Source organism: Eurosta solidaginis, chromosome 1 (assembly GCF_040869045.1).
Source record: "Eurosta solidaginis isolate ZX-2024a chromosome 1, ASM4086904v1, whole genome shotgun sequence".
Classification (NCBI taxonomy): Eukaryota; Metazoa; Arthropoda; class Insecta; order Diptera; family Tephritidae; genus Eurosta; species Eurosta solidaginis.
In genome coordinates this window covers 367219117-367246639 of record NC_090319.1, presented here as the reverse complement: position 1 = coordinate 367246639, position 27523 = coordinate 367219117, and the positions used below count along the sequence as shown (strand labels likewise).

Below are 27523 nucleotides of genomic sequence, written 5' to 3'. Positions count from 1 at the left end.
GGCTTAAAAATTGCACATGGAACAACTAAAGACTCTACTGAATTAAAAAAAATATCTTAGTACCTCAAATCGCCCCCCTTGCCGGCCCTGGTGATGTGCTATACTTGATATTATTCGCTATAATATTTTTTATTGATAATCAGGTTGTTTAATTAAACACCAAGCAATTACACGGAAGTATATCCGCACCACCTGAAAATGTGAGTGCCACTGTGTATACATACGTAACATTTTATTATTACGTATAAACAAATAAAAAAATTTGCAATAAAATAATATTGCGACTATAAAGTGAGATATAACCTATCCTATCTCTCAAGTTAGATCAAACTACACACGGGGTGCAAAACAAATTCAAAATCAGTTCAGTAGTTTAGGAGTCCATCGCGGCCAAAAATGTTGTGACACGTGTTTTTTATATTCTAAGATATACATGATATTGCGACGAATATTAGCAACACTAAGGGATATTATCATCTCTAAGGCGATACTAAGCAGTCAATTGTATGTACATAAACAAATCAATCATTGTGTCTACACATATGTACATACTAGCAGCGGGGAGATACGCACAAACACATGCATATATCTGAGATACTCACAAAAGTATGCAATCATCGATGGAAGTATTACTCACATATAAACCAGCATATGAGAGGCTATAAACGTGCATCTGAAGTTTATAGCTGGTAGAAGAAGAAACGCCTAGAAGTGTGCGAATGAGACATCAGAGAGTATAAAAGGAGTTAAAGCTGAGTAAGCAGTAATCAGTTTGTTTTGACACCGTATCAGTTGCGAAGTGAACTTAATTGTGAAGTACTTTCAAAGCAGTCTAATAAAGACCATTGTGTAATACAGAATATTTGAGTGTTTTATTCAACAGTTTAGCGATACGAACGTTGGTAGAAGATTGCAAATAAGCGGAATTTCACTAAATTCGTTGCAATATTGTATATATCTTGAGTTGGTGCTCATGCGGTACTTAAAATTATAAAAAAAAACATGGCACGATATACTTCCGAAGAGATTTAGGCCGTGCTCCTTATAATTTTTCCTACAAATTGGCGTGACGGGACCTTCGTGCTTTACGCCGACTCCGAACAGCATCTGCAAGGCAAATGAGTTTTCACTAACAAGCATTGCATGGCAGAGCTACACTCCGAGTGTTTGCCTTTTCTAATTGAAAAAACGTGTTTGTAAAATTTTAATACTGCTTTGACCAGGTTTTGAATCCAAGACCTTCGATGCGGTAGGCGGAGCGCGGTACCACCACACCACGACGGCGGCCAAGACGGTACTAGCTAGGCCAATAATACACCTATATAAATTTCGGCCCGTATTGGAAATAGTTAAAGGGTGACGCACAGGGGTCAAAGTTAAGATTGCTCTATGGAGACTCAAACAAATTAAAATTTAATTTTCTAATTTTCGATACCCAAAACCGATAATACTATATGTATGGCATATATAAATTTGTATGCCTATTAAAAATTATTAAGGCGTGTTGTGTAGGGAACCATATTAACCACTGTGCGACACACCTTTACCGTTTCCAATAAGGACCAAAATTTATGTATTTAATCGCTAACTATATATCGTCTACTGAGTGGAAAATCACCCTATCTGGGCTGTCGTTTCGAAAACGCCTTTTCTCAGAAAGCTTTTGAATAACGCCCTATCTCAGAATTTGTCTCAAAAACGCCCTGTCTGAGCTCAAATTCAATACATTTTGACATTAGCTCGGGCATTTATGAAACAAAAGCTATAATGGGGCGTCATTCAAACGTTTTCTGTAATAGGGTGTTTTTGAAACGACAGCCGATATAGGGTGATACGTGATACTCCACTCAGTAGTCGATATGTATAGTATTATCGATTTTGATTATCGAAAATCAAAAAATTTTATTTTTGTTTAACCTTGACCCCTGTGCGAAACTATTCAACCGTCTTAAGTGGTGAAATAATCGATTATTGCATTTATAAGGACCACCCTAATGTAGATACATATGTGACTCTCCACAGGAAAAGGCTCCTAACTCGAATGCCGTTGAGATTTTACACTGCGGGCAAAGCGGGCAGCTTTCGCATAATTTACCGTATACGGCACAAATATTGCCGACTTTGACTGCTTATAATAATAGCCGTGTTTTTTAACACGCGTATATCCGTTTACGCTTAAACTTTATATTGACTGCTAAGAGACAAACTATAAATACACCTCTGAAATTGCTGCGCATAAATTTTGTCCTACCAAATTTCAATACGCATTATACTCAGATGTAACTGAAATATGTGTCTTTGTTTCACCCTGTACACTAATTCTATGTATTATATGTGTGTCCACAATTCATCGCAACTGATTCAGCTATATGTTATACCCTATGGCCATCAGAGCGTTGCGTCTCCGCTTTTCGGTACACCCTGTTGCTGTAGCTAGTTGTTTTACCACAGCCGCTAGATGGGTCTCCTAAGCATTATCTAAGCGAAGATAGGCGTTTTTTAACACGCGCAAACGAAACGTATACGCGCGTGTTAAAAAACACGGCTAATGTTACGAATATTAGCAAAACTAACTAGTGCTGCCATTTCCAGGCCGATGCTAAGCAGTGACGTGAATTCACATCAATAATTCAATCATTATGTATCTACATAAACGAATCAATAATTGCGTCTACACATATGTACACATTCCGACGAGCAACATTTACATACAAGGCAGCGAGAGATGAGATGTCACACACAGATGAATTTACTTATACGCTTATGTGTGCGGGAGACTGTAAACTACAAACTCACATATGTACATCTGAGAAGCGCTAAAAAGTAGACAATTGTAAACAAGTAGAAACTATATGAGAACTATACACACACGAATATAGTTGGTAAGTTCTGGAAATGGAAGAGCCTAGAAGTATGCAGCGTAAACTATAAAAGCGGGGCAGGCAAGTAAGAAGTAATTCAGTTTGAGTTGAGCTATCAAACAGTTTGATTAAGCACGCGATCTGGCGGCCAACAGTAGAGTTTCATTTGAGTTATCAATCAGTTTGGTTATTAAGCCAGCGAGTAGCAAAGTATAAGTGTTATTGTGAAGTACTTAATAAAGGCCATTTTTCCATCATTCAATATTGGAGTTATTTATTCAACAGTTTAGTGATTTGAACTTAGCAGAGGATTGCAAATAAGAGGATTTGCAAGTAAAATTCGTTACAATTGGTGTCAGAAGAGGAATTGTTGAATAAATTCCAGAGGACAACAAGGACATGGCAAAGTTCAGTGAATTGAAGATCCAGCAACTGAAGAAGGAGTTGGAGAGCCGTGGATTGAATACAAGCGGCGTTAAACTTGAACTTCAGGCACGGCTACGAGAGGCAATGGAAGCAGAAGCAATTGATGTGGAAGAGCATGTCTTTCATCTTGATGGTGAGGAGACAACAAAAATTGAAGAGAAAAACGAAACATCCCAGTACAGACTTGAACATGATTTTAGCTGCAATATCTGCTCAAACATCGACAGTGTCATCTCAACTGGCAGAACAGCAAACATATATGGAATCGCAGGAGAACCGTATAACATCCAAGATGGAAGAGCAGGAGAACCGAATAACATCGAAGATTGAAGCACAGGAAACACAAATTTCTTCACAACTTGAAGAACAGAAGACGTATATGGTATCCCAACTGGAATTGCAGGAAACCCGTATAACATCACAATTGGAAGAACAGAAGACATATTTGGCATCTCAACTGGAAGCGCAAGAGGCACGTATATCTGATATGTCGGCACAAATTTCGGAACAGGTATCATCGCAGCTCTTTGTGAAACTGGAAGAGCAGGATGCAAAAATTTTACAACTCGAGGACAAAACTGATGCCGAAGTAGAAGCGTTAAAAGGTCGTATGGAGCAGTTACAACTAAACCGCCCAGCTGTTTCAGCGAGTAATCCAAAGGTAAAGACACCATCCTTTGACGGTTCTGTTCCTTTTCAGGTCTTTAAGCTACAGTTTGAGAAGACCGCAGCAGTGGACCAATGGAATGCTGAAGATAAAGTTGCAGCTCTGTTCGTGGCACTGAAAGGGCCTGCCGCGGAGATTTGACAAACCATTCCAGAGGGCGAACGGAACTGTTATGAAGCATTGATGGACGCTCTAGAGAGACGATACGGAATTGAGCATAGGAGACAGATATACCAAATGGAGTTGCTGAACCGCTTCCAGAGGCCTGGGGAAACATTGCAAGAGTTTGCGTCGGATATTGAAAGGCTAGCACATTTAGCGAATGCGGACGCACCCGCGCAATACACTGAAAGGGTAAAGATTCAAAGCTTTATAAATGGCATACGGGATGTCGAAACAAAGCGAGCTACATACGCAAACCCAAAGCCAACATTCGCAGAAACGGCATCACATGCTCTGATTCAGGAAACAGCGTCGCTTCTGTGTAAGCCAGTTTTCAAAGCACGCCGTGTGGAAGTAGACAGGCCAGAGTGGGTAGACGCAATATTGGAGGCACTGAAAGGATCGCAAAAGCGAAGTGAAAAAGGTCTCAAATGCTTCAAATGCGTGAAGTCCGGTCACATAGCATGTCATTGCGATCTTGGTCTTAATAGTTCCAACAATGTGGGTGGCCGTAAACGCAAAACTGGAGGAGATGAGAAAGAGCTAGTAAGAGGTAGAGAGCTAGATCCAGCTATTGAATGCCCTGTGATATCTGTGTCGCAAATTGGTAGAAAATCAAGCAGTCTTACCGTCAGAGGGAATGTGGATGGCAAGGAGCGTGTACTGACAGTAGATACGGGCGCATCTCATTCCTTGATTCGATCTGATTTGGTCTACAAGAGAGTAAAGTCATTACCTGAAGCGAGGTTGCGTACGGTCACAGGAGGAGATTCGACAGAGACCACGAAAGTCAAGGAAAGTAGATCGAGCAAAGGTTGATGGATCGAATGTGCCAAATAAAGCGAAATTAAAAGTACCTGCGAGGAAAAGACCGGCATCAACAAACCCTAATGGACGCACTAAAATGACTGAAAGAATTTTTCAGAAAGAATGCAAGGATGGTTTCAAGCCAGCGCGCACTGTTGTTGGGAAACGTCGGAACGATACTGAGTATGTGAAGCCAATCCGTCAATAACAAGCTCTACAAAGTAGTTCTTCATTGGCCAAGCAACAGAGTGCGAGAGAACGATCCAGAATAATGAGTAGTAAGATGGAACACAGGTACGACAGGGAAAATAATTCGGAAGGTTTCCGGAATGGAGATTTGGTACTGTTAAACAACCCTCACTGGCGGAAAGGTGTTCCAGCCCAATTTCGGTGCAGTTGGGAAGGCCCGTACAAAGTTGTGAAGAAGATCAGTGATACCATCTACCGCATACAAACCACTGGGAAACCACGGATTAGAAGGGTGGTTCATTTGGAGATGCTAACGGCGTTTAGATTGGGAGATTTGTCTGATCGGGACGATCAGACTTAGGTGGAGGGCAGTGTTACGAATATTAGCAAAACTAACGAGTGCTGCCATTTCCAGGCCGATGCTAAGCAGTGACGTGAATTCACATCAATAATTCAATCATTATGTATCTACATAAACGAATCAATAATTGCGTCTACACATATGTACACATTCCGACGAGCAACATTTACATACAAGGCAGCGAGAGATGAGATGTCACACAGATGAATTTACTTATACGCTTATGTGTGTGCGGGAGACTGTAAACTACAAACTCACATATGTACATCTGAGAAGCGCTAAAAAGTAGACAATTGTAAACAAGTAGAAACTATATGAGAACTATACACACACGAATATAGTTGGTAAGTTCTGGAAATGGAAGAGCCTAGAAGTATGCAGCGTAAACTATAAAAGCGGGGCAGGCGAGTAAGAAGTAATTCAGTTTGAGTAGAGCTATCAAACAGTTTAATTAAGCACGCGATCTGGCGGCCAATAGTAGAGTTTCATTTGAGTTATCAATCAGTTTGGTTATTAAGCCAGCGAGTAGCAAAGTATAAGTGTTATTGTGAAGTACTTAATAAAGGCCATTTTTCCATCATTCAATATTGGAGTTATTTATTCAACAGTTTAGTGATTCGAACTTAGCAGAGGATTGCAAATAAGAGGATTTGCAAGTAAAATTCGTTACAATAATAATTGATGTTGTAGCGATAAGGACACTCCCCGAAGGCCTTGGGGAGTCTTATCGATGTTGATGGTCCTTTGCCGGATGCGGATCCGGTACGTTCCGGTAACAAGCACCATAAAGGTACTAGCTCGACCATCTCGAGAACGATTTGGTATGACCATATGCAACCTTCTGGGCAATACCGTCCTCCCACCTCCTAGATCCATCAGGAGTTCGGAGTCACCAGAGCCTTGGCTGTTAATGAAACAGGATTCGCCACGGGTAGGTGAGGTTAACAATTGGCTTGGAGAAGCTGTATGTTGCGCTGGCAAACCCTTGAGCGGGTTACGCTACTTGAATCAATTTGGTATTTTAGTCGCCTCTTGCGACCATTGTGAATGAAACTAAGTGTGATATCTTCTGCATAGACGTCAAAATTCCAAAGTGATTGGATCACCTGATTTGTAATTGACTATCGCTGTCTTATTCTGTATCTCTTTCTATCACCCGCTGAAGATAGGCGCCGCCATATTGAACACCCTGTCAAAACGCTAAAAAGTAGCCATATTGTCAGGCATTTGACAGATAAGATATCACAGTTAGTTTCATTCACAATGCTTGCGACAGGCATACCTACCGCGGGTATATTCTAAACCCCGTAACCCGCTAGGGTGTTTGATTTGGTGTCATATTGTCTAGTTGTCATTTTGACACTTAACAGCTTTGACAGCTCTGTTAGCGTTGCAAATTTTTGGTTATTAGCTGTGTTTTTTTTTGACATCTATAGACGGGGGTGTGCCCAAAGCATTTTTGCGCATAACACATTTCTACATTGGCGGCTTTCGGCCGCGCTTATAAAAAATTACCCTGGGTGGGTCCAACACCGGTTTGGAGACCAAAACTATATCCGTGCCAAAAACTTATGTTCACAATTTTTCTGTGGGTACCCAACATTACAACAACCACGTGAAAATCGCCCACTTCAACTGCAAATATATGCGGGCAGAGATAAAATTTTTCTTTTCCGCCTTCGGATTATTGTTGTTGAGGACGAGTCTTTTGACACCCCTCTCGATATTTTTTGACGCGTATTAGCAGTCGACCCCGCAACTAGACTATTACCATCAAAAATACTGTGGATCCCACCCCCGGTTTCGGAGAGACCCGCGAGTAATTTTTCGGTTTTTCGTTAATATCTTTTGAAAATTTATTAATACTGATGTCAAGACGCGTTGTTAGAATTACCAAATTTTGTACTATATTGCGTAAAACATTACCATGTCTACCCTTGCCATTCACTTATTAGAGAAAGTCTGAGATTTTCTAAAATACCATATTTTTTATCAACTTTTTTCACTTACATTTTTAATAAAAGAGCTATTGGTTATAATGCATATGCATGTTTTTACTTTGAATTCGGTGATTTTATTTATAAAACTTTGAAAGTTGGTCATTACGTAACGAGCTCAGAAATTCTAAGGCAGTGTTCCTCAAAATGAGCATCCTACCTTAATTTCTGTTAAAAATACAACGATGTCTACCGTCTGCCGGCGGTCTGGCATCTACGTCCAGCCATCTGTTTATTTGTTCAACCGCATCTAAAGTCATTATAATACAACCGCCATTGTAATTTGAAAAAAATTTAATAAAACGCTTTGCTTTCATTTGAAAGCCCTTTTATACAGCCAAAACTAATATACATACACTCGTTAAAGTAAAGAAAATTACTTATACAGTATGGGTGCTAAACAAACTAAAATAGAAGGTACATATTTGCCAGACACACCAATAATCTTAACAAATTCCACGCCGAACGCTGCTGTGGACAACGAAAAATACGATTGCAAAAATTTTGATGCACAAGATCCGCGATCACCAAACATTTGCCGTACACCTATAAGCGTAAGCTTTTATAAAGAAAACTTATTTAAAAATCATTAATTCTGTCTTTTTTTTATTAGATCTTAACAAACTTTAAATGTGCTGTCAGCACAGAAGGTAATAAAATGAGCCATACTGAAAGCGCAATTGGCCAGTTGCGTCGGAAATTTTTCAAAGGGTTTTCTTATAATCTTAATGATCCTCGTTCACCGGGCTATCACTTCAATCGAACACAAATAAATTTTGATGACTCACAAGATAAAATATTGAATTTGGACGATACGTTTGCCGATTTATTTGCAGAAACACAAGCACATGCAGGTTTAGCCGAAGAACAAAGAGTGCCGGACAACTTGCAGTTATCTACCAAAAATGAGGATGTACAAAATAAAACAAACGGTGGGAAAGAAAATTGTGATACTAAAGTTGAAGAGGAGCATGAATTAAGTACCGAACGCATTGAGGAGCTATCCAATACTGATGTCGAAGAAGAAGCTAAAGACTTGTCAATTCCGTCATCATCTTTACAACGTACGCCAAATCATTTACAAGATGAAATAGATCCACGCTCACCAACAATTGGTGTTGATCGTACACCAATAATATTTAATGATGATGACGATGAAACCAATGAAAGCGTTTTGCTAGAAAGTATTTTAGCAACACTCTCATTGAATATGAGTGATGTTAGTATTTGTTCAATAGGTAGCACAAATGTAAGCCCTTCAAAACAAAATGGTGAGTCGTATAGAAATGATAGTAGACAGGGTCAATTATTTCGAAAAATTACGCACAATCGTATGCGTCGAACACGTGCAAATGAAAAAATTCCATTAAAAACACGTCGTTTGGCAAAAGATGTTCAAAAATCACCACCGCGCGTATTTGAAGATAGTGAAAATATACTGCCAAATGCAATGAATGGCAGGGCATTTAAATTAAAATCGAAGAATAGTGCACCTGGTAGTAATATTAAACGAACACCACTTAGTTGTATTAAGAACAGTGGTAATCTACAATTGAGGTCTGCGAAAATGTCAGTTAGATCTTTAAATGATCGTTTAGATCAGTCCAACGATGACAGCTTAGTATTGGAGCCGTAAAATGTGTTTTATTGTCACAGCGAAAAGGTAATTAAGGATTAGTTAGCTCGATAATATTATCTAATATTACTTACATTAAGTAAGCTATGAATAATATAAGTTGTTTAGCTATACAAAAATATATACATACTTTAATGAAGATTATTTCTTTTTTATAAAACTTCGATACCTTTTTGTCCGCAGCACTTATTAGAGAAAGTCTGAGATTTTCTAAAATACCATATTTTTTATCAACTTTTTTCACTTACATTTTTAATAAAAGAGCTATTGGTTATAATGCATATGCATGTTTTTACTTTGAATTCGGTGATTTTATTTATAAAACTTTGAAAGTTGGTCATTACGTAACGAGCTCAGAAATTCTAAGGCAGTGTTCCTCAAAATGAGCATCCTACCTTAACATATCTAACGTACTTGCCCATAGTGCCTTCGTCAAAATAAAAATGTGCAGTTGCATATTGAAGACACACCAATGACAGAGTAAATATTCAAAAAAGGGCAAAAACCGGAAGTATCATACACTTTAACATTAGAAAAATATTTATGAGCTCACTTTATTCGAAACGGAGATATGCATACAAACAAGTGCGTTCCATAACTAATTGCTTTACAACGGCGAATCATTGCATGCTTCTGTGCAGGCATTTTCATGGTTTCCTGGAAGCAGTCCAACATGAAGTTATTACTTGAATTCTAATTAGCTGTCTGCAATTATATTCAACGTGCATAAGTGAGTGCTAATGCATCTTATTTTATGTCAAATAATTCTTTTTTTATGAATTTTGTTGTTGCAAGCCAGTAGCTACCTATGCGGGTGGCATTAAAATCAAATTTACGCAAGATTTTTTTTTTAATTGCGGCGTTCTTATGCAAGTTAAAATTTTTTTTATTACATTCTCCTTGAGTTAAACTTCTTACAGGATAAGTTTTACAGCACCTGTTATGCATTTGCTTGTTCCGTAAGTTACATGGGTTTCTGCTGCTTTTTAACATTTAATGAATACATTCTGCAAAAAAGATAAAATTATTATCTAGCACTTTGTTTCAGTAAAAATTCTGCTATGGTCATTATAGTATTTTTTTGCATTTGCATTGTTCAAACGAAGAATTATTAATTTATTTACTAAAAATTCTACTTTGCGTTGAGTGTTAAACGACATTCATTTATTGCATTTCAAGTTTTTTTAAATTAAAATATGCTAAGGATTAACATTCGAATGATGGTTATGCCCGATCGTATTCAAAGGACCCTTATGGATACTGTGTTTTGCAATTGCTATGCAGTTTGAATTCCAGTAGTAAGCTATTTAGTTGTATTTTTCAGGTGTAGGTCGGCTATATAGGATGGTAATTGGTAAAAGTTATTACATGCTATATTAAATGGCACTGTAAAGTGTTCAAAGGCGGCCACCGTGGTGTGATGGTAGCGTGCTCCGCCTATCACACCGTATGCCCTGGGTTCAACTCCCGGGCAAAGCAACATCAAAATTTTAGAAATAAGATTTTTCAATTAGAAGAAATTTTTCTAAGCGGGGTCGCCCCTCGGCAGTGTATGGCAAGCGCTCCGATTGTATTTCTGCCATGAAAAGCTCTCAGTGAAAACTCATCTGCCTTGCAGATGCCGTTCGGAGTCGGCATAAAACATGTAGGTCCCGTCCGGCCAATTTGTAGGGAGAAATCAAGAGGAGCACGACGCAAATTGGAAGAGAAGCTCGGCCTTAGATCTCTTCGGAGGTTATCGCGCCTTACATTTATTTATTTTTTTTAAAGTGTTCAAAGGCTGTGTAGGGTCAAATGTTTTTAGAACACGGGTGGATCATAATGTGAGGGGAGTAATAGCCGTTGGTTCCACATTAAAATCAAAGAGATGAAGAGTTGGTGTCATGTGGGGACACATTGCAAGCAGGGCATACATGTTGTATGTCTGGGTTGATTCTGGATAGGTAAGAGTTTAACCTGTTACAGTATCCCGATCGAAGTTGAGCTAGATGACTCGCGTTTCCCTGGGGAGTGTGCGTTCCTACTCTGCAAGTTGTGGGTAGTGTTCTTTGTGTACTGGATTAACCGGACAATTCCCTGCATAAAGGTCCGACGCCTGTTCGTGGAGTTCACTGAGGACCTGTTTGTGTTTTTTTGCTTCATACGGCTGAGTTCTCAGGTGCCGTATTTCCTCATAATGCTTACGGAGATGACTCCTTAAGTCCCTGGGCGGTGTTGACTCATCAATCAGATGTCTGTTGGGATGCCCAGGTTGCAACTGTTTGGTTAGCATCTCATTTCTTCCCCTGATGGGGAGTATTCTCGCCTCATTATGTAGATGGTGTTCTGGGGACATAAGAAGACAGCCCGTGGCGGTTCTGAGAGCAGTATTTTGGCAGGCATGTAGCTTCTTCCAGTGAGTAGTTTTTAGGCTTGGCGACCATATAGGGGACGCGTAGCATGCAATCGGCTAGCCAATTGCTTTGTAAGTGGTAATGAGCGTTTCTTTGTCTTTTCCCCATGTACTGCCAGCAAGAGATTTGAGAATTTTATTACCGCTCTAGATTTTCGGTACAATTGCGGCTGCATGCCCACCAAAATGTAGGGTAGAGCGATCCTCAGAGATTGTTATTAACAGTAGTAATTTGCCCTGAATAGATAGTGTTTACCGAACGTTAGTCCGATTTTGCCTAAACTATGAGTTTTGATGATTCGGTCTCATCTTATATCTCTCATTGTAAACTTACCTATCTTCATTCCCTTGAAACGAGGGGAAACTTTCCAGTGGGTGATGTTTGACCTCACGGATATCTATGCATTTTCTTACCATTTTGCTTGCGTGGATCTATTTATTATCTTTTCAACAAACTTCCACGTACTCAAAATTTAATAAGCATATAAGATATAATAATTGATTTACATGGAATTGATATTTATTTTTGAAATCTAATAACTTTGGATCTAGTCTGCAATATTCGTTGACCATAGAATAAATGAACTGAAAATAAATTAAACTAAAGTGCACTTACCGCCTAATAGGAATTTCGATGCCAGTATGTTTCTGCGAGGCCAATTTACTCATTCACTAAAAAATTACAATTCGAAGATAAAAAAAGTTTAAAATGTTTTTATTCGAATATCCTAAATTTCCCAATTAAAAAAGAAGTAAATCAAATTGCAAGGCGATAGACCAATACAATTAATATTACCGCTTTTATTATCTAATAATAATGATAAAATAAAAATTGGTTATACATAAAAATGTAAAATATTTTTTTTTAACCCGTCTATAACAAACCAATAACAAGCCGATAGCTCGTCGGTAACGTTTGTTATCGATAACAAACCAATTTAAGGGGTTGATAATCGAAATACAAAGCTTTATAGCTTCAAAGCTTCGGCAACCCAAATGTCAACCTCATCTACGCGAGGGGAATCCTGTTATAAATATGAATGTAGCATACACATGTTGAGCAGGCGAGGTTCTGGCGACGCTAAGTTCGCAATTCCACTAGGGGGTGGGGGGTCATATAAATCGTTCCCGAGATGGTAGGGCCAGTACCTTTATGGTGCTTCGTTACCGGAACGTACTGGATCTGTATCCGGCAAAGGACCATCAACATCGATAAAACTCCCCAAAACCTACGGGGAGTCTTCTTGCAAATTTGCAAACCTTGAGTGGATTTGGAGGTAGATTTTTGTTTTCCATTTTTGATTTTGTTAAGAATGCTGAACATGTTGAGGGTTTTGTACTTCAGTTGCTAATATCTGTGTTTATTTGGAACAGGATCTCTATTTTGTAGTTTATGTTATTTGGAAATCTTTGGTATTGTATGGAATCTAAATTAGCTGGGAAGTGTGTATACGAAACTAATATAAACTTAACTATTAATACTGGGCTCAATCGCCTTACTATTTGCCGCTAGTAAACCAATGCAAAACACTGTAGATATACGTTTGGTTAAAACCGAAGTAGTTATTAATTTTTTTGAGGTCTATTAATATTTATTTATAATTATTTATTTCTCTTAGAATTGTTCATATATAATCTTTTCACTTTTATAATAATCCTTTTGTATTATTAGGGATGTATTACATTTCAAAACATCTCTTTTCACGTCGTTCGTTTTACGAAATAATCATTGTGTTCTATAGTAGTTTTCATACGTCATTCAAAATCTGACTAAATGTGCAACACATCTAACACAAATCTATAGCACAAAATAAATGTTGGAATTTTTATTATTTATATAAAAAAGTCGTGTTTGAGTTTTATTTTTTCACGATAAATAAATACCTACAAACATTGCATTATAATTATCTTTTAATTTTACATTTCGATATCAATCGTTAAGTAATGCACTTCATAAATCATAATCTTCCATTTACTGTGTTAGAAACATTTCATTTAAATGATTATATTTATTTGAATACACCAATTCGCTTATTTTTATAGCTTATGTAAAATATGTTCAAATGATACAAATATCTTGACATTTTGAGAGCGGAAATTGCAGCATACAAATTCGAAAATAAAACAAAGTTTATTTATCACACACATAAAATTACTAAATATTAGTGTAATTTGGGGGAAGAAAATAGTAATAACAAATGATTTGCATTTACGTTATTTTATGATCACCCAAACGCTACGTAAATATATTGTGACGAATATTAGCAACACTAAGGGACACTATCATCTCTAAGCCGATAATAAGCAGTTACTTGTATGTACATAAACAAATCAATCACTATGTCTACACATATGTACATGCCAGCAGCGGAGAGATGCTCACAAAAGTATGCAATCATCAGCAAAGTATTTCTCTACATACACATGCATATATCTGAGATGTTCACAAAAGTGGTCAATCACCGGTGGAAGTATCACTCACATATACACGCGCATATGAGAAGCTATAAACGTGCATCTGTAGTTTATAGCTGGTGGGTTTATAGCTGGTAAACAAGTAGTAAATTCTAGAAACGCCTCGAAGTATGCGAACGAGGAAACCGAAGAATATAAAAGCAGCACCAGCTGAGGCATGAGCAATCAGTTTGATTTAAGCAAGCTATTGGTTGTGAAGTATCATTGTTATTCTGAAGTACTTTAATAAAGGCTATTTTGCATTATTAAATATTAGAGTTATTTATTAACAGTTTAGCGATACGAACGTTAGTAGAAGGTGTAAAATAAGCGGAGTTTCACTAAATTCGTTACAATATATTTAGCGTATATTAAATTAAAAAAACGAATTGAGACAACAGGTGGAACAAAGTGGATCATGTATAAAATATTTTTGTATGGATATTAAAAATTGCTTTATGTGAATCTATTTATTTATTTTTTTTTTTTTTGACATAATAAATGAGCTAAACGTGCAAAGCAAATTCGACAAAACACGTTTACTTTTTTTCCTTTTTTGGTATGCATTTAAAAAAATCAAATTCAAAGACTAGATCCTAATCACAAATGCACAATTGGAAACGTACTATATATGGTTCTATGTATATGAATTTAATTCCTGTTATAATTTTTATTTTAATAAATTTTTCATGATATCATTTTTTGAATACGTTACATTCGAATATAATATTTTAGATATTGAGTGTATCATCATGCGTTATCACACCTGTATACATATTTATCTCATTAAATTCATACCAAGTGTAGCCATGAAAGTTATTTATTTATTATACTTTTTTTTTGTTCAATTAAAATTTCTAATTCTTTTGTAGTTGTATAACACTTTAACCAAATTGTTGTTACTCGTTTTTAGTTTTAATTTAAGTTTCTTTAAATATTTTTTTTTTTTTTCTTGTTAGTGTTCATTGTCTTAATTATATGTATTTATATATATGTATGTATATGCTCACGCCACATTAAATTTTGCACTCTTCAGCACTAGTAACCTATTGGCATATTCCTATATGTAAATACTTTCCTAACGACTTTGGCTTTTCGAATGTGCGATCAACCATTGTAGTGTTATGTCGATGTTGTCCTTTTCTTTACACGAAATACTATAACAACAAATTTCTCTGTCTTGTATACTTGCTAAATTCCTATAAAATTCAAAATATGTTAATACTCTTTAAAAATTACTACGCTAAGTTAGTTTTAGCTTACATTCGTTCAATTAGGCCAGTTTCATCAAGTGCACCAGGAAGATCACGTTTATTGCCTAAAACAAGCACAGGTATACCCGCCAGTTGCGGTTTGTCCAATAATGAATGTAATTCATTTCTGGATGCCTCCATTTTATCCAAATCAGCTGCATCTACCATATATCTGGAATTTTAGATAAAAATTTTAAATTTGAAAAGAAAACAAATTTGAATTATTTGAACATTTTCCTATAATCAAATAATATAATTACACTATAGCATTAACACCGCGGCAATATCGTTCCCACATTGACCTAAATCTTGGCTGTCCACCAATATCCCAAACCTTAATGGTAACATTGCCTTTAGTGATTTTTCGCATATTGAAGCCTACAGTTGGTATCATATCCTCGGCAAATTGTCCTGACTGAAATGAGAATTATCATAATTTATATAAGACAAGTTTTTCATTAGTATGATTATAGATCTAACCAAGGAGAATACACGGGTTAGGGGGTCAGAATATAACCGCGGTAGGTATGCCTGTCGTAAGAGGCGACTATAATACCAGATTCAAGGGGCTGTGTAGCGCAACCGTTTCAGGTTGCCAGCGCAATATATAGCTTCTGCAAACCGAATTGTCAACCTCACCTATCCGTGGCGAATCGTCCTCACGGAACTTGGGGGTGGGAAGGGAGGTATGGCCTGAAGGTATAATGTGGCCATATAAATCGTTCCCGAGATGATCGGGCTAGCACCTTAATGGTGCTGTGTTACCGGAGCGTACCGGATCTGTATCCGGCAAAGGACCATCACATCGATAACACTCCCCAAAGCCTTCGGGGAGAAACCTTATCGCTACAACAACAACAACAATAACAGGATAATACACTTGACTCGACTTTGGCTGTTTTTGAATGTTGCCACAAAAATTGAGTTTTGAGTTTAAATAATTAAATATAGTGGTAGAGGGTGCGATAGGTGACTAGTGTCGCTGTTTTTAATGTTTGAGTGTTACGGACATAGGCAATCCTTTGCCTGGTTGAATGCGGTGCCACCCCGATTACTGGCAAAGATTTGGTTGACCTCTCAAGCTTTCAGATCTGTGGATTTGTCTCATAAAAACCATATCAGATTTTTCTTACAGTGTGTTGAATCGACCTTCTCTACAAGACACAAACAATCTTTTCATGAAACGTATAGCTAGCAGCACTTCAAACATATCCTTAAATAAAGAGAGTATGTATGCATATACATTTGCTTGGGTGATTACCTCTGTTCCGGGCAATATCCGAGTCACATCCCATGTCAAAGAAACTTCAGAGGCTTCCCAATAGCCACCAGATTCTTTCCTAATTACTGACATATGCTGATGACATTGATATCATCGGCCTAAACACCCGCGCCGTTAGTTCTGCTTACTTAAAACTGGAAAAAGAAGCGGTAAAGATGGGTTTGATGGTAAATGGAGACAAAACGAAGTACCTGCTAACATCTCAGCGCATATGCGCCTTGGCAACCACGCAACTGTTGGCAGCCATAAATTCCAAATAGCAAAAGACTTCGTTTATTTGGGAACCAGCATCAACACTAGCAACAACATCACCTCTGATATCCAGCGAAGAATCACTCTTGCTAATAAATGCTACTTTGGACTAGGTAGGCAATTGAAAAGTAAAGTCCTCTCTCGGCAAACAAAAATCATACACTGCAAGTCACTTATCGTTCGCGTCCTGCTATATGATGCAGAAGCATGGACCATGAGAATATCAGATGAAACGGTTCTGGGAGTGTTCGAGAGCAAAGTTCTTCGAAAGATTTATGGACCTCTACGCGTTGGCGATAGCGAGTACCAAAGAAGATTGGACGATGAGCTATACGCAGACATCAACATAGTCCAGCGTATTAAAACGCAGCGGCTGCGCTGGCTAAGCCATGTTATGCGAATGAAAAATGACGCTCCGGACAAGAAAGTGTTTATATCGGAACCCTCCTATGGAAGCACAGGTAGAGGGCAGCCCGCACTCCGCTGGAAAGACCAGGTGGAAAATGATTTAAACTCCCTTGGAGTGACCAATTGGCGCCGGTTGGCAGAGAGATGGACCGACTGGTTCGCCTTGTTGGACGGTCATAACCTTAAAACGGATATGCGCCAATTAAGTAAGTAAGTAACCCCATTCCGCTCCACCTCACATGATCAGGATATAGGCAAGCGGTCCTTAAAAATGAACTAGGACTTTCTTTAAATCTTGAAGATAACTGCACAGTGGATTAAATTTTCTTATAATCAACAACGTAAACGAACCGTTTCCACCGGTCTGAATAAAGGAACGACCGGGGTTGGTATTCGGTCAAGGACGGCCACTACAGAGAAACTTTGGCGTTACTACAACAATAATAACAAATTTTCGTAGCTTACATTTCCAACTATGAATTTTTCTCATTCCTCTGCCCTATTTGCAATGTTAAGTACTGATAACAAGTGGATGTGTGAAAACATAACTTGTCAAAAGATCATAAAAATGCATCAATATGTATAATACTTGCCGACTGTAAATCGTCAGCAATGAATTCAGATCTATCAAAAGCCATCATTTGTTGGTGGACGTAACCATAGGGAGCGATATTCATTGAAGCATGTTATCACTAGAGAATGCAACAAACAGAAAATCAAAATGACTCATCAACAAAATATGAAGTTACTAAGCCGACCTGCTAATCACATATTAAAATCAGAGGAAAAGCGATGGCAACTTTATACACCGTATAAATAAATAACAATAATTTTTAAAAGCAGATGGAAATGTTTAATTGGAAAAGTAAGAAGGAACGCCTAATGAACAAAATTTCATTTTCTTCGAGTGACAGACGTGAGACGTTTGCTTGTTAGTTGTTATGGTATCGCATTTACAAGTGGAATCAGTAAGGAAGGCGGTCGGCATGATGTAGTGGTGCACAGTGGCTAGTCATTGTCGGCTGGGGCGGGTCCTTGCCAACCTTACTGTTCCTGCGCCATAAACAGAAAAAAAGTTCCTATCATGCCTATCAAAACGAGCAGCTGTCAAATTCAAAAAAAAAAAACCTAACAGAAGCGCAGAGACAACTCAAAACGCTTAAAAATTCAAAATAAAACAACATCCGGCCGAACCGGATGTCACGGACAGACCGTTGACATTCAAAATCTAAATTCAAAAAAAAAATTCAAAAATTTAAAATTCAAAAAAAATAACCGCAAAAAAAAATTACCGAACCGGAGATGACCGGTTACTAACAGTTTAAATCAAACTCAAAAGAAACGCTGAAAAATTAAATAATAACAAAAAAGCTGAAAAAATTAAAAATAAAAAAGAAAAGGGCCGAATATACATAGGGGGCGCCGCGGGTGTTGTTGCGACGCCCGGTGCTTGTCCCACCCTCAAATAACCATGGCCACCGACGCACCTAAAATTTCGGTGGCCCCTTACCTGTCTTACCTTATGCCTTCTAAATAATTGGCGACGCCAGCATTCCCATTTCAATTACAAATTTATTTATAATTCATCATTTATAAAAAAAAATTTATATGAAGATGTATATATATACTACTCGATCCTGAGTTTTATCTAAATTTGTTTTCTTCAAAATAAGGTATACGCATTAAGTTATAGAGAAAAATGTGATAAAATGCTTGTTTAAGAGGTACAAGAAATAATTTCAAACAAAGAAATTTGTACATAAGTATCTATTTGATGGAGTTCATTTCGATCCAGGTATTAAGAAACATGAATAGTAAATATTAACTTTGTACAGCCAAAGTAATAATTCCTTTTTGGGGCTTTAGACGTTTTTAAATGGTTCTAAACAAGTTTGGTTGCAAGTTTATTGCAGCTTTTCAAATAAATGATCCTTCTTTTACTAGTAAAAGGTGTTTAATATCTTTAACTGCTATTATTTTGTTCGCAGCTGTATGTACATATAACACTTTTTTTTTTTTCTGGTTAAGTATAGTTTAATCTTTTACAGTATCGTTGTTTTTGGTTCAAAGGCTTTCGAATTTGCACTGGGTGGTATTTACATATATAGATACATCATATCAAAATTTGAGGAAAACGCAATTCCGAAAAATCTGCTGGTTAGGGCCTGCCTCTATGAATTAAGCTAACAATATATGTAATGTAATAATTTGTTTAATAATAGTATTTTACAATTTTTAATCATGGTGAATTTACGTACAAAAATACAAAAACCCAATGCACTAATTTTTGGTATTGTTTAAAGTTTTTTTAAGTAGTATAAATGTATCAGCAGTGAAATACTTTAGGAAAATATAACTAAATTTGATAACATTGTTGCTGCTGTTGCTCTGGTTTACAGGTCATTTGCTGAAAAAAATGTGTAATTCATCTAAATGCTCTTTCGAATTTATTTCCATACTGCTGAATAGATTTTAATTTCATAGGTATGCTTGTACATAGCAAATAACGTGGAAACCAAGCGACGCACACTGGAGTAAAAAAAAAATACCTTAAAAATAGTTGTAGTTATTTGGCTCAAAATTCCTATAGTAGATCGTAGATCGCATTACAGAATTTGCAGACTTCTTAACATTTACATTTTATATATTCATTTCTAGATATTCTTGCGTTCCACTCGAAAACGTCTACGCCAATATGCTGGAAGTTTTTTTAAAACCGGACATTCTCTTTTTTTTTTGTTGGGTATACTAAATTTGGTGTTCGCTTTCTTTCTTCTATATGCATGTAAATGCATATGCTTAAGTTAATTATACATACAGATGTATGAACCGCGTTTTAAATAGTTGTTTCTCTAAATGTTTGGGTTTTTTTCTTTTTTTTAAACCAACATTATTTTATTTTAACAATTGCGCTAATGGTTTGAATTCTGACCGGACTTCCTACACATTCATAGGGTACATAAACGCACGACCCATAACCAAAAGGCAAGCATTAGCGCCCAAAGATGCGTCCGCGCTTTTAAGCACAAAAAAAAAGGAACTGACTCACCCAGTAGGCCGGCGTTGATGGTTGTTTCACTCTGGTCTGAGGTGATCGAGCGGACCTGGTGGCAGGGCAACTTCGTGTGGACCTTTACCGTCTGGATGACTTTGTGCTAAATTGGGCGTTCGCTGTATTACGCTGCAGCGTACTGCTGGCCCTGGAGGCGGATGGGGTGTTGGACGCTTTCCAAAGGTGGTGGTGTACTTCGCAAACGTAGAGAAAGAGGTCTATCTTCGAGTATCAAGGCTTCTCCTCACAATTAGTTAGTGCCGTCCGAATCCGAGTCGGAATCCCTAGAACTTTCCTCACTAGGTTTGACTTGGAAGCGCTGACTTACTACTTCAGCTGGATATTTGGATATTCTTGTAAGGGTTATTACCACTAGTTCCTCGGCATTTTGCTGATTGTTCTTTGGCCTTTTAAATGACCTTCTTCCTTGTTTTCCAAAATTTTTCCCACGTTTTTCTCGGTCAGTGCCGGAAACTCAATCAATTCTTTTTATTTTTCTTGGTTTCGAATAGCGTTTTAACATTTGATTTGTACGGATTTAAAAAAAAGTATATAAATCGTTGATACGATACGACTTGGCACAAGCAAACACGTTATGGTCTAGCTCCGTTCATCAGCGTGGCAAATCCAAAAAGGAAAGAGAAAGAGCCGCGCGAAAAACCTTTTTGTCCGGAACTCGTGGTGGTTTTTTTCTTCCTTTTTCTGTCTTCTAGTGATGGCCGGTCTGTCTGTTCCCTTCTTTTTCGATATTTTTCATCGCAACCCTTTCCACATCGCTAGGTGTGTTCCCGTGAACACGCTCCCAAGTGGGTCGTAGCCGTAGACCGTAGCAGCAGACCGTAACATAGTGAACGATCAAATGACAAAAATTATTGATTTCTATTGAAAAAGAAACCCTCGTGCACATCTTCAATTACGTTAAATTAGATATGTACATTGTTAGCGTCTCATTGCTATAGCTGAGTGAACAAAAATATATTCAAAGATTAGTATCAAGTGTGAATTGTTACAATTAAATCTAATAAACAAATCTGAGAACAATGACCAGACTGTTTGTAGTTTGATAGCTACTACACATGTACATATATATATGTAACTAAGACTGTTATGGGGGCAGCGATGCAAAGAGCTGTGGCAGCGCAGTCATTGACTGAATTATTCTTTGTGAGATGTTGGGTTTAGTTTGGGTGGCGTTGGTCAAAGCAAATTTTGGCTTTTCTTCTGGGACGAAAACAAAATCTTTTTCAAAAGAAGCATATACAAAGAGTGAGGTGCGGCTTACGTATGCACATTTGTTAGGGCTATTTATTGTCTTACATACTCGTATGCGTTATTTAATGCGAGGTGACGTCGTTGGGTGGTAGCAAATTTTCCTCTGCTGACGCACATCTATGAAATACTCACTGCAATAACATTCACGAACGTTGTTTTGCCTGAAAACTGCAGCCCCACTAATGTTAACTCCATTTCCTCTTTCCAAAAGATGCTCTTAAACCAATCCAATATTCTGTTTATTAATGCCAACATTTTCGTAGCACTTTTATGAATATTTTTTATAAGCTTAAACTATAAACTGACTTGTAGTTCTTTTCTTTAATTGTTTTACTTTACACCAAATGCGAATGGGCAATTTTTTCTTGTACTGCGCTGTTAATTGAATGACAGATACAATAAGTAGAAGAAGCACTTGTTTGACAGCGACATTGTTAATTCACAATGGAGAGGTAAATTTATGCACATGCGCGCTGTCGTTTCGAGTTTTCATTTTGAATGACGCATTCGTTCCAATGACTCCATCACAAGTATTTGAGTTTTGAATTGAGTCATAAAAATGTTCATTTGACTTATATGCATACGTGGGCACCATACATTTTAGTGCAGTTGTTTTGCAATTTTCACCAAGTTTTCTTGATTAAGTTAAATTATTTTCGCTATATTCTATCCCCCTTATTCATAAAAATACCGGAGCGACTCGGGAATTTCCCAGATCCCATAACCCCATTTAATTTGTTGCGACCCTACCACAAATTCTCATCCTCCCAGCAGCTCCTTGCAGCGGGACTGCTCCATATTCTTTGCTCCGGGAAGGTATCGAACCCAATTCGGGTCCGCCTCCTGACCCGGGTCCTGAGAAATGGTTTTGCTGCATCTGCCGGAAAAGAATCTTTTTTAGGACGGTCATACTCTTGTCAGTGTGTCTCGTGTAAGGGATGGTTGAATCGGACAGGTTGTTCTGGGCTAGATCCCAAAACCAGACGTCCACGTAACTTCTATAAAACGTTTGTAGCTCCTTGCTGTTCACGCCCTAGGACGTCCCGTAGTCTGCCCCTTAGCGCCCCCCCCCCCCCCCCTACATTCCAGCAGCCCCGCTGCTCAGCAAGCCACAACAAGTACCCGCTGCTGCTCGCGCCCTACGGCGCCACCAACTCATACGGCTGCTCCCACTTATACCTACAATCTCCGTAGTAGAGTTGGGAGCAATGCCGAGCATCAACCCCAGCCCCGTCTTCTTCCCCCTCTTTTCCGACAGCAATTGTGTAGGTCAGGGAAACAGACTCTTAGTCCCTACCTCCCTTTGCACCGTTTGCCAGCACAGAATATATACGTTTGCGAAATCCGCCCAATGCAGCTCCTGCCATGGACGGTGCCACTTTCCTAGATGTTCTGGACTCCGCGACGGCAACCCCCCGACGGGCTTCATTTCGCCATGTTGCCAGGCCGCATACCCAAATACACCGGGTACCCCAATGCCTATCCAACGACGTCTAGTCCCAGGGCCTCGACAGCAATCGCGTTCTGGCCTTCCACAACCCAGGCGTAGTCACCCGTCACTTACTCCCAGAGTGACAACGTCTCCCCGTATGCACTTCAGAATTCTGCAGTTAAACTGTAATGGATTAACTGGGAACATCACGCAGATAGTCGACTTCATGAAGCGGCACAACATCCGCATTGCCGCGATTCAAGAGACTAAACTCACAGCAAGATCTGCATTGCAGACCTGTTCTGGGTATAATGTCCACAGAAAAGATAGCGAGAGCGGAAATGGAGGCGGCCTCGCGTTTATCATACACCACACTGTGCAATATAATATATTTGACCCCGACATCGACCGCAGAGACAGTGTCTTAGAACGTCAAGGATTATCTGTACGGTCGGGCGATGCAAATCTAGAAGTCATCAACATCTACATCCCTCCTGTCACCTGTTGCCGCAGTGGATACCGCTCTGATATCAGCGGCGTACTCACTGGAAACAATCGCATTATCTTAGGCGATTTCAATGCCCTTCATGATCTATGGCATTCAAACTTGCGGGTGGACAGTAGGGGTGAGATGTTAGCAGATCAAATAGAAGAAACGACGTTCTACACTATAAACGGAGACGCCCCCACACGTATGGTAGGAAGCTGTCACAGTTCGCCGGATATTTCTGTAAAGTCCCTATCGAATTCGTCTAGGTACAATGACAAAATTTCCATCGCCTTTGGCGACAAAGTGCTGTCGGATTCGGAAAAATGCGCTAGCGCTTTCTGCCGACAATACATAATGCATTCTGCGGTCGACAAAAATAGACGGAGGGCCAACAGACACGCACGTAAACATAAGTTCAGCGCGTCACCAATTACCATCACCGCCAAAGAGGTTGAGGATGCCATCGGTCATGCTAAACCATCCAAAGCAGTGGGCCCAGACGGCATAGCCATGCCGATGCTTAAAAGCCTAGGGAAAGAGGGTTTCAAATATTTAGCACGTCTTCAACCTGTCTCTTTCCACCTTTGTCATACCCGAAAAATGCAAAATGGCCAAGGTGGTCCCGCCACTAAAGCCTGGGAAACCAGCTAATATCGGAGAGTCATACCGCCCGATATCTCTCCTATCGCCAGTAGCCAAGACGCTTGAAGCCATTTTGCTCCCCTACATCAAAGCAAATTTGCAGCTAGCCTGTCATCAGCATGGTTTCAGAAAACTCCATAGCACCAACACCGCGCTAAATACCATCAGCACCCAGATAAATTGCGGTTTAAATCGAACCCCCCACCATAGAACAGTACTCGTTGCGCTAAACCTATCAAAAGCTTTTGCTACGGTCAACCATGGCACGTTACTGCAAGACCTGGAAGGGTCTACCCTTCCCCCATGTCTTAAAAGGTGGACCGCAAATTATATGGGGGGTCGGAAGGCATCTAAATAAATAAAATAACTGTATGTCAGTATACATTACAAACCTTCATCATTGATTGGCGCTGCGCAACAATTGAACGCCAGCTACCCTTATTTCGCGATGACTGAAGCTAATTGGGAGCACTAAGGGAGATCAAATCTTCATCCACGAGTCTCTTCCTGCTAAAGGTCTTTCCCTTCCCTTGCTTTCAAATACGAGTGCCGATAGATATATTTTATGAGCTGGAGATTCATCTTTCCTTAGCATAACATGGCGGAGCCAACCAAACCATGGACCTTTTATTCGTGAACGAGATTTTTAGTCGTTTAGAGTACTTCACATTTCAATTGCTCTCACAATTCAAAGTCCGCTGTAAGTGTTGATTCCAATTCAGTTAAATTTACAGAAAACTTAGGAATTCAAGGGCTTGATTAGCGCAATTCAATGCTTCCTGTCAGCCTCACCTACGAGGGACAAGTCCTGTTTCAAATATCCATGTACCATGTTGGGGACGGAATGGTCTAGAAGGTTCAAAGTGGGCATATTAAATCGGTCCCGAGATGTTCGGGCTAGTTAATTGTGCATGTACCGGATCTATATCCGGCAAAGGACCATCAACAACAAGACAAAACCTACGTCGCTTTTGTTATACCCAACTAATTTACGCTCTCATAATTGACTGCACGATTGCTGTTTAGATCTGCTGCAAGAGTTAACTTCCCCAGGTTCAAGACTAGTATTTTCTTAGGGCTTTGTGGAATTCGACGTGTCCGCATCATCTATTGGTGAAAAGGCGGAAGTCGCGGCGAGAGGTCGTTCGAAGCCGTGGACGACTGTAATTGGTGGCAAAGTCACCCAACAAAAAACCAACACTTTGGCCCCGGTCATTGCGGTAGACGTCGCAAAGGCTTTTTTTTTCCTCCCAACTCCGTCATCGTCCTTCCTGAATGGCGTATATTTCAGAATTCAATTTACTCAAACAAATTTTTAATTAGCTCGAGTCAGTGGTAAATAACAACCATGTTCATTAAATTAATTCATATGGCTGTACTAAAAATGCGTTTAAAGTTAGGAGTAATAACATTGGGGAAGTTAATTTAAAAACTAAAGTACACTGTTGACTATTTGCTGCAGTTTCAAATTTCAATCAGTACCAACATATTTTTCTAACAGCTCTTGTTTTCGTTTCCTTAACAACGCCTCCTCAATATCTTTCTGAGTAGGAACGGGAACATGAGCAGTGAAACGAGGTGCTAACATTTCTAATGGCTCGCTTATCACTGGTGCATTCGATGTTAATTGTTCAGCAGCTGCCATACTTTCGACATCTTGAGCAGATGGTCTTAATGAACCATAAATTTCTTCTTCCTCTTCCTCGTCAACATGCCCGTCACGTGCCATTTTCTCTTTCCAATCTTGTAATGCTTTTTGTATGGCTAAGCGTTCTATTCTTTCTTCCATTGGAATTAATGTGCCATCATCATCGTCTCGATAACCATAGTATTCTGCATCAATATCTTTCATTAGTTCAGCTCGTGTTCTACGTTGTGGGGCTGGTGGCTCTTGCTCAAATAATTCTCGAACACCAGGCAAATCTTTTGCAGCACCAAAATATTTATAACCACGATTTCCCGGCACTTCACGACCTTCAGCATCGAACATTTTCGGTCCATATCGTCGATAATGTGGACCGCCTAAAGCGGATATTTGATTTTCCCAATGTCGTTTCTCACGCAACAATTTATTAATTTCATCATTTAAATCTCGTATTCTAAATTCTCCCAAGCCGGCTGAAGAATTATAAGAGAAAATAATGCATTTATAATTGTAATGAAAACTACCCATCTGTTTTGAGTTTTCTTTTCAACTAACCGTTTTGTATTTGCGCAACTTTTTTTGAGATTTCGCGAATGATTTCCAGACGATATTTCTCGCACTTTGGCAAACTCGTACACTCTGATGCTAAGTAGGGTCGCCTGTCTTTCTCGCCGGACTCCGCTTCTTTAGCAGCTCGCCAACGTGCCAAGGTCGTCCTGCAATTGAAAAAGTTTTGTTTTCATAGATTGGTGTTCAAAACGCTTCTGTCTGCAGCGTATGACTTACATTGCTTTCTCTGCATTACGCGCCTGAAAAAAATATATAATTAATGTCGAAAACATTCATTTGTTTTGTTATATTTACCATTTTTATAAATTAAATAAATAAAAACTCTTTGGAGGTTCGCCGACGTTTTTTACAAACCTTGAGTTCATTGTTTACTATATAGTTTGGCAGCTTAAGTAGAGGTTATGTTGCGAATAGGGTGGAAGGCAGTGGACTAGGCAGTCGAATGTCATATAATGAAGGAATGGTGTTCGGAGTTTTTTCAAAGTTAAAAAAAAAAATGATAAAAGCTTTAATAAAAATAAAACTATTGGTTTAATAACAATAAAAACGCCTTATATATTCTATATTATATATATTCTTAAGGATTGTCTCACTTTAAAATTTGAGTTAAATAATCTAAAGTTTGTTTTTGAAACTGAGTCGAGAACTGTGCGTGTGAATGTGCGAATTTTCACCGATCAGCTGTTAGTTGCGCTACTTGGTAAAATTTACAATGCTTGAGTTGTTTTTACAAAAAATGACAGCTCGGTATCTCTTCTTCTTCACATTTACAGAAATCTGCTTGGGCTCACAATAAACTGATATTGGGCGCTTTCAGCAAAATTAGCGAAAATAAAGATGTTGCAGGGACGAAAAATCGTGTGAAGCAAGCTTCACAAAATTCTAGTAGGTCACATTCACCACTTACCACAGCAGAATTTGTTAAACTACCACTGTCTGTATTTGCTATTTAAGAGTTATTTGTACACTTTTTATTCAGCTTATGTGTTCAGAATTTAAACTTTTACTTTCTAAAACTCCAATCAGTGTATTTGTGCGCTTAAATTATGTTAAAAATTGTGTTAAAGTTTTTGGTGTGGTGAAAGTGACCTACTAGAATTTTGTTACGCTCCGCTGCTTTCCACCGAAGTTTACGCCTTCAACATCTTTATTTTCAATAATATTTGCTTTCAGGGCAAAGGAGTCGACTGCTAATACGATCCTAAAAACATCGAGAGAGGTGTCAAACGACTCGTCTTTATATCAGTATTAATAATCAGAAGGCGGAAAATAA

General features: G+C 38.6%; 3 protein-coding genes across 3 annotated transcripts; 1 reads left to right on the top strand and 2 right to left on the bottom strand.

Annotated features, from left to right (window-relative positions):
* The first annotated feature begins 7707 nt into the window (after positions 1-7707).
* msb1l lies at positions 7708-9387 on the top strand. Its single transcript, XM_067774793.1, has 2 exons — positions 7708-8024; positions 8084-9387. The coding sequence occupies exons 1-2, from the start codon at positions 7860-7862 to the stop codon at positions 9104-9106; spliced, it is 1188 nt and encodes a 395-aa protein (XP_067630894.1). The 5' UTR covers positions 7708-7859; the 3' UTR covers positions 9107-9387.
* Positions 9388-13321: 3934 nt separating this feature from the next.
* Arl8 (ADP-ribosylation factor-like protein 8) lies at positions 13322-21864 on the bottom strand. The gene is made up of 4 exons (XM_067762919.1): positions 21604-21864; positions 15466-15620; positions 15216-15377; positions 13322-15151 (listed from the first exon to the last, which is right to left on the bottom strand). The coding sequence occupies exons 1-4, from the start codon at positions 21724-21726 to the stop codon at positions 15031-15033; spliced, it is 561 nt and encodes a 186-aa protein (XP_067619020.1). The 5' UTR covers positions 21727-21864; the 3' UTR covers positions 13322-15030.
* A 3528-nt stretch (positions 21865-25392) lies between these two features.
* LOC137244956 (pre-mRNA-splicing factor ISY1 homolog) lies at positions 25393-26617 on the bottom strand. The gene is made up of 4 exons (XM_067774777.1): positions 26545-26617; positions 26467-26489; positions 26236-26396; positions 25393-26153 (listed from the first exon to the last, which is right to left on the bottom strand). Exons 1-4 carry the CDS (start codon positions 26545-26547, stop codon positions 25507-25509), a joined length of 834 nt encoding a protein of 277 aa, XP_067630878.1. The 5' UTR covers positions 26548-26617; the 3' UTR covers positions 25393-25506.
* Between the last annotated feature and the right edge of the window lie 906 nt (positions 26618-27523).

Excerpts from the sequence above, each read along its gene's own strand:
- msb1l (XM_067774793.1), top strand. The coding sequence starts at position 7,860 with ATGGGTGCTAAACAAACTAAAATAGAAGGTACATATTTGCCAGACACA. Across the intron at positions 8,025-8,083 it reads TTTGCCGTACACCTATAAGC|ATCTTAACAAACTTTAAATG; the intron begins GTAAGCTTTTAT and ends TTTTTTTATTAG.
- Arl8 (XM_067762919.1), bottom strand. The coding sequence starts at position 21,726 with ATGTTGGCATTAATAAACAGAATATTGGATTGGTTTAAGAGCATCTTT. Across the intron at positions 15,621-21,603 it reads CGTTCGTGAATGTTATTGCA|TCAGGACAATTTGCCGAGGA; the intron begins GTGAGTATTTCA and ends TTCTCATTTCAG. Across the intron at positions 15,152-15,215 it reads ACTGGCCTAATTGAACGAAT|GAATTTAGCAAGTATACAAG; the intron begins GTAAGCTAAAAC and ends TGAATTTTATAG.
- LOC137244956 (XM_067774777.1), bottom strand. Across the intron at positions 26,397-26,466 it reads CGTAATGCAGAGAAAGCAAT|GACGACCTTGGCACGTTGGC; the intron begins GTAAGTCATACG and ends TTTCAATTGCAG. Across the intron at positions 26,154-26,235 it reads AGTTGCGCAAATACAAAACG|CCGGCTTGGGAGAATTTAGA; the intron begins GTTAGTTGAAAA and ends ATAATTCTTCAG.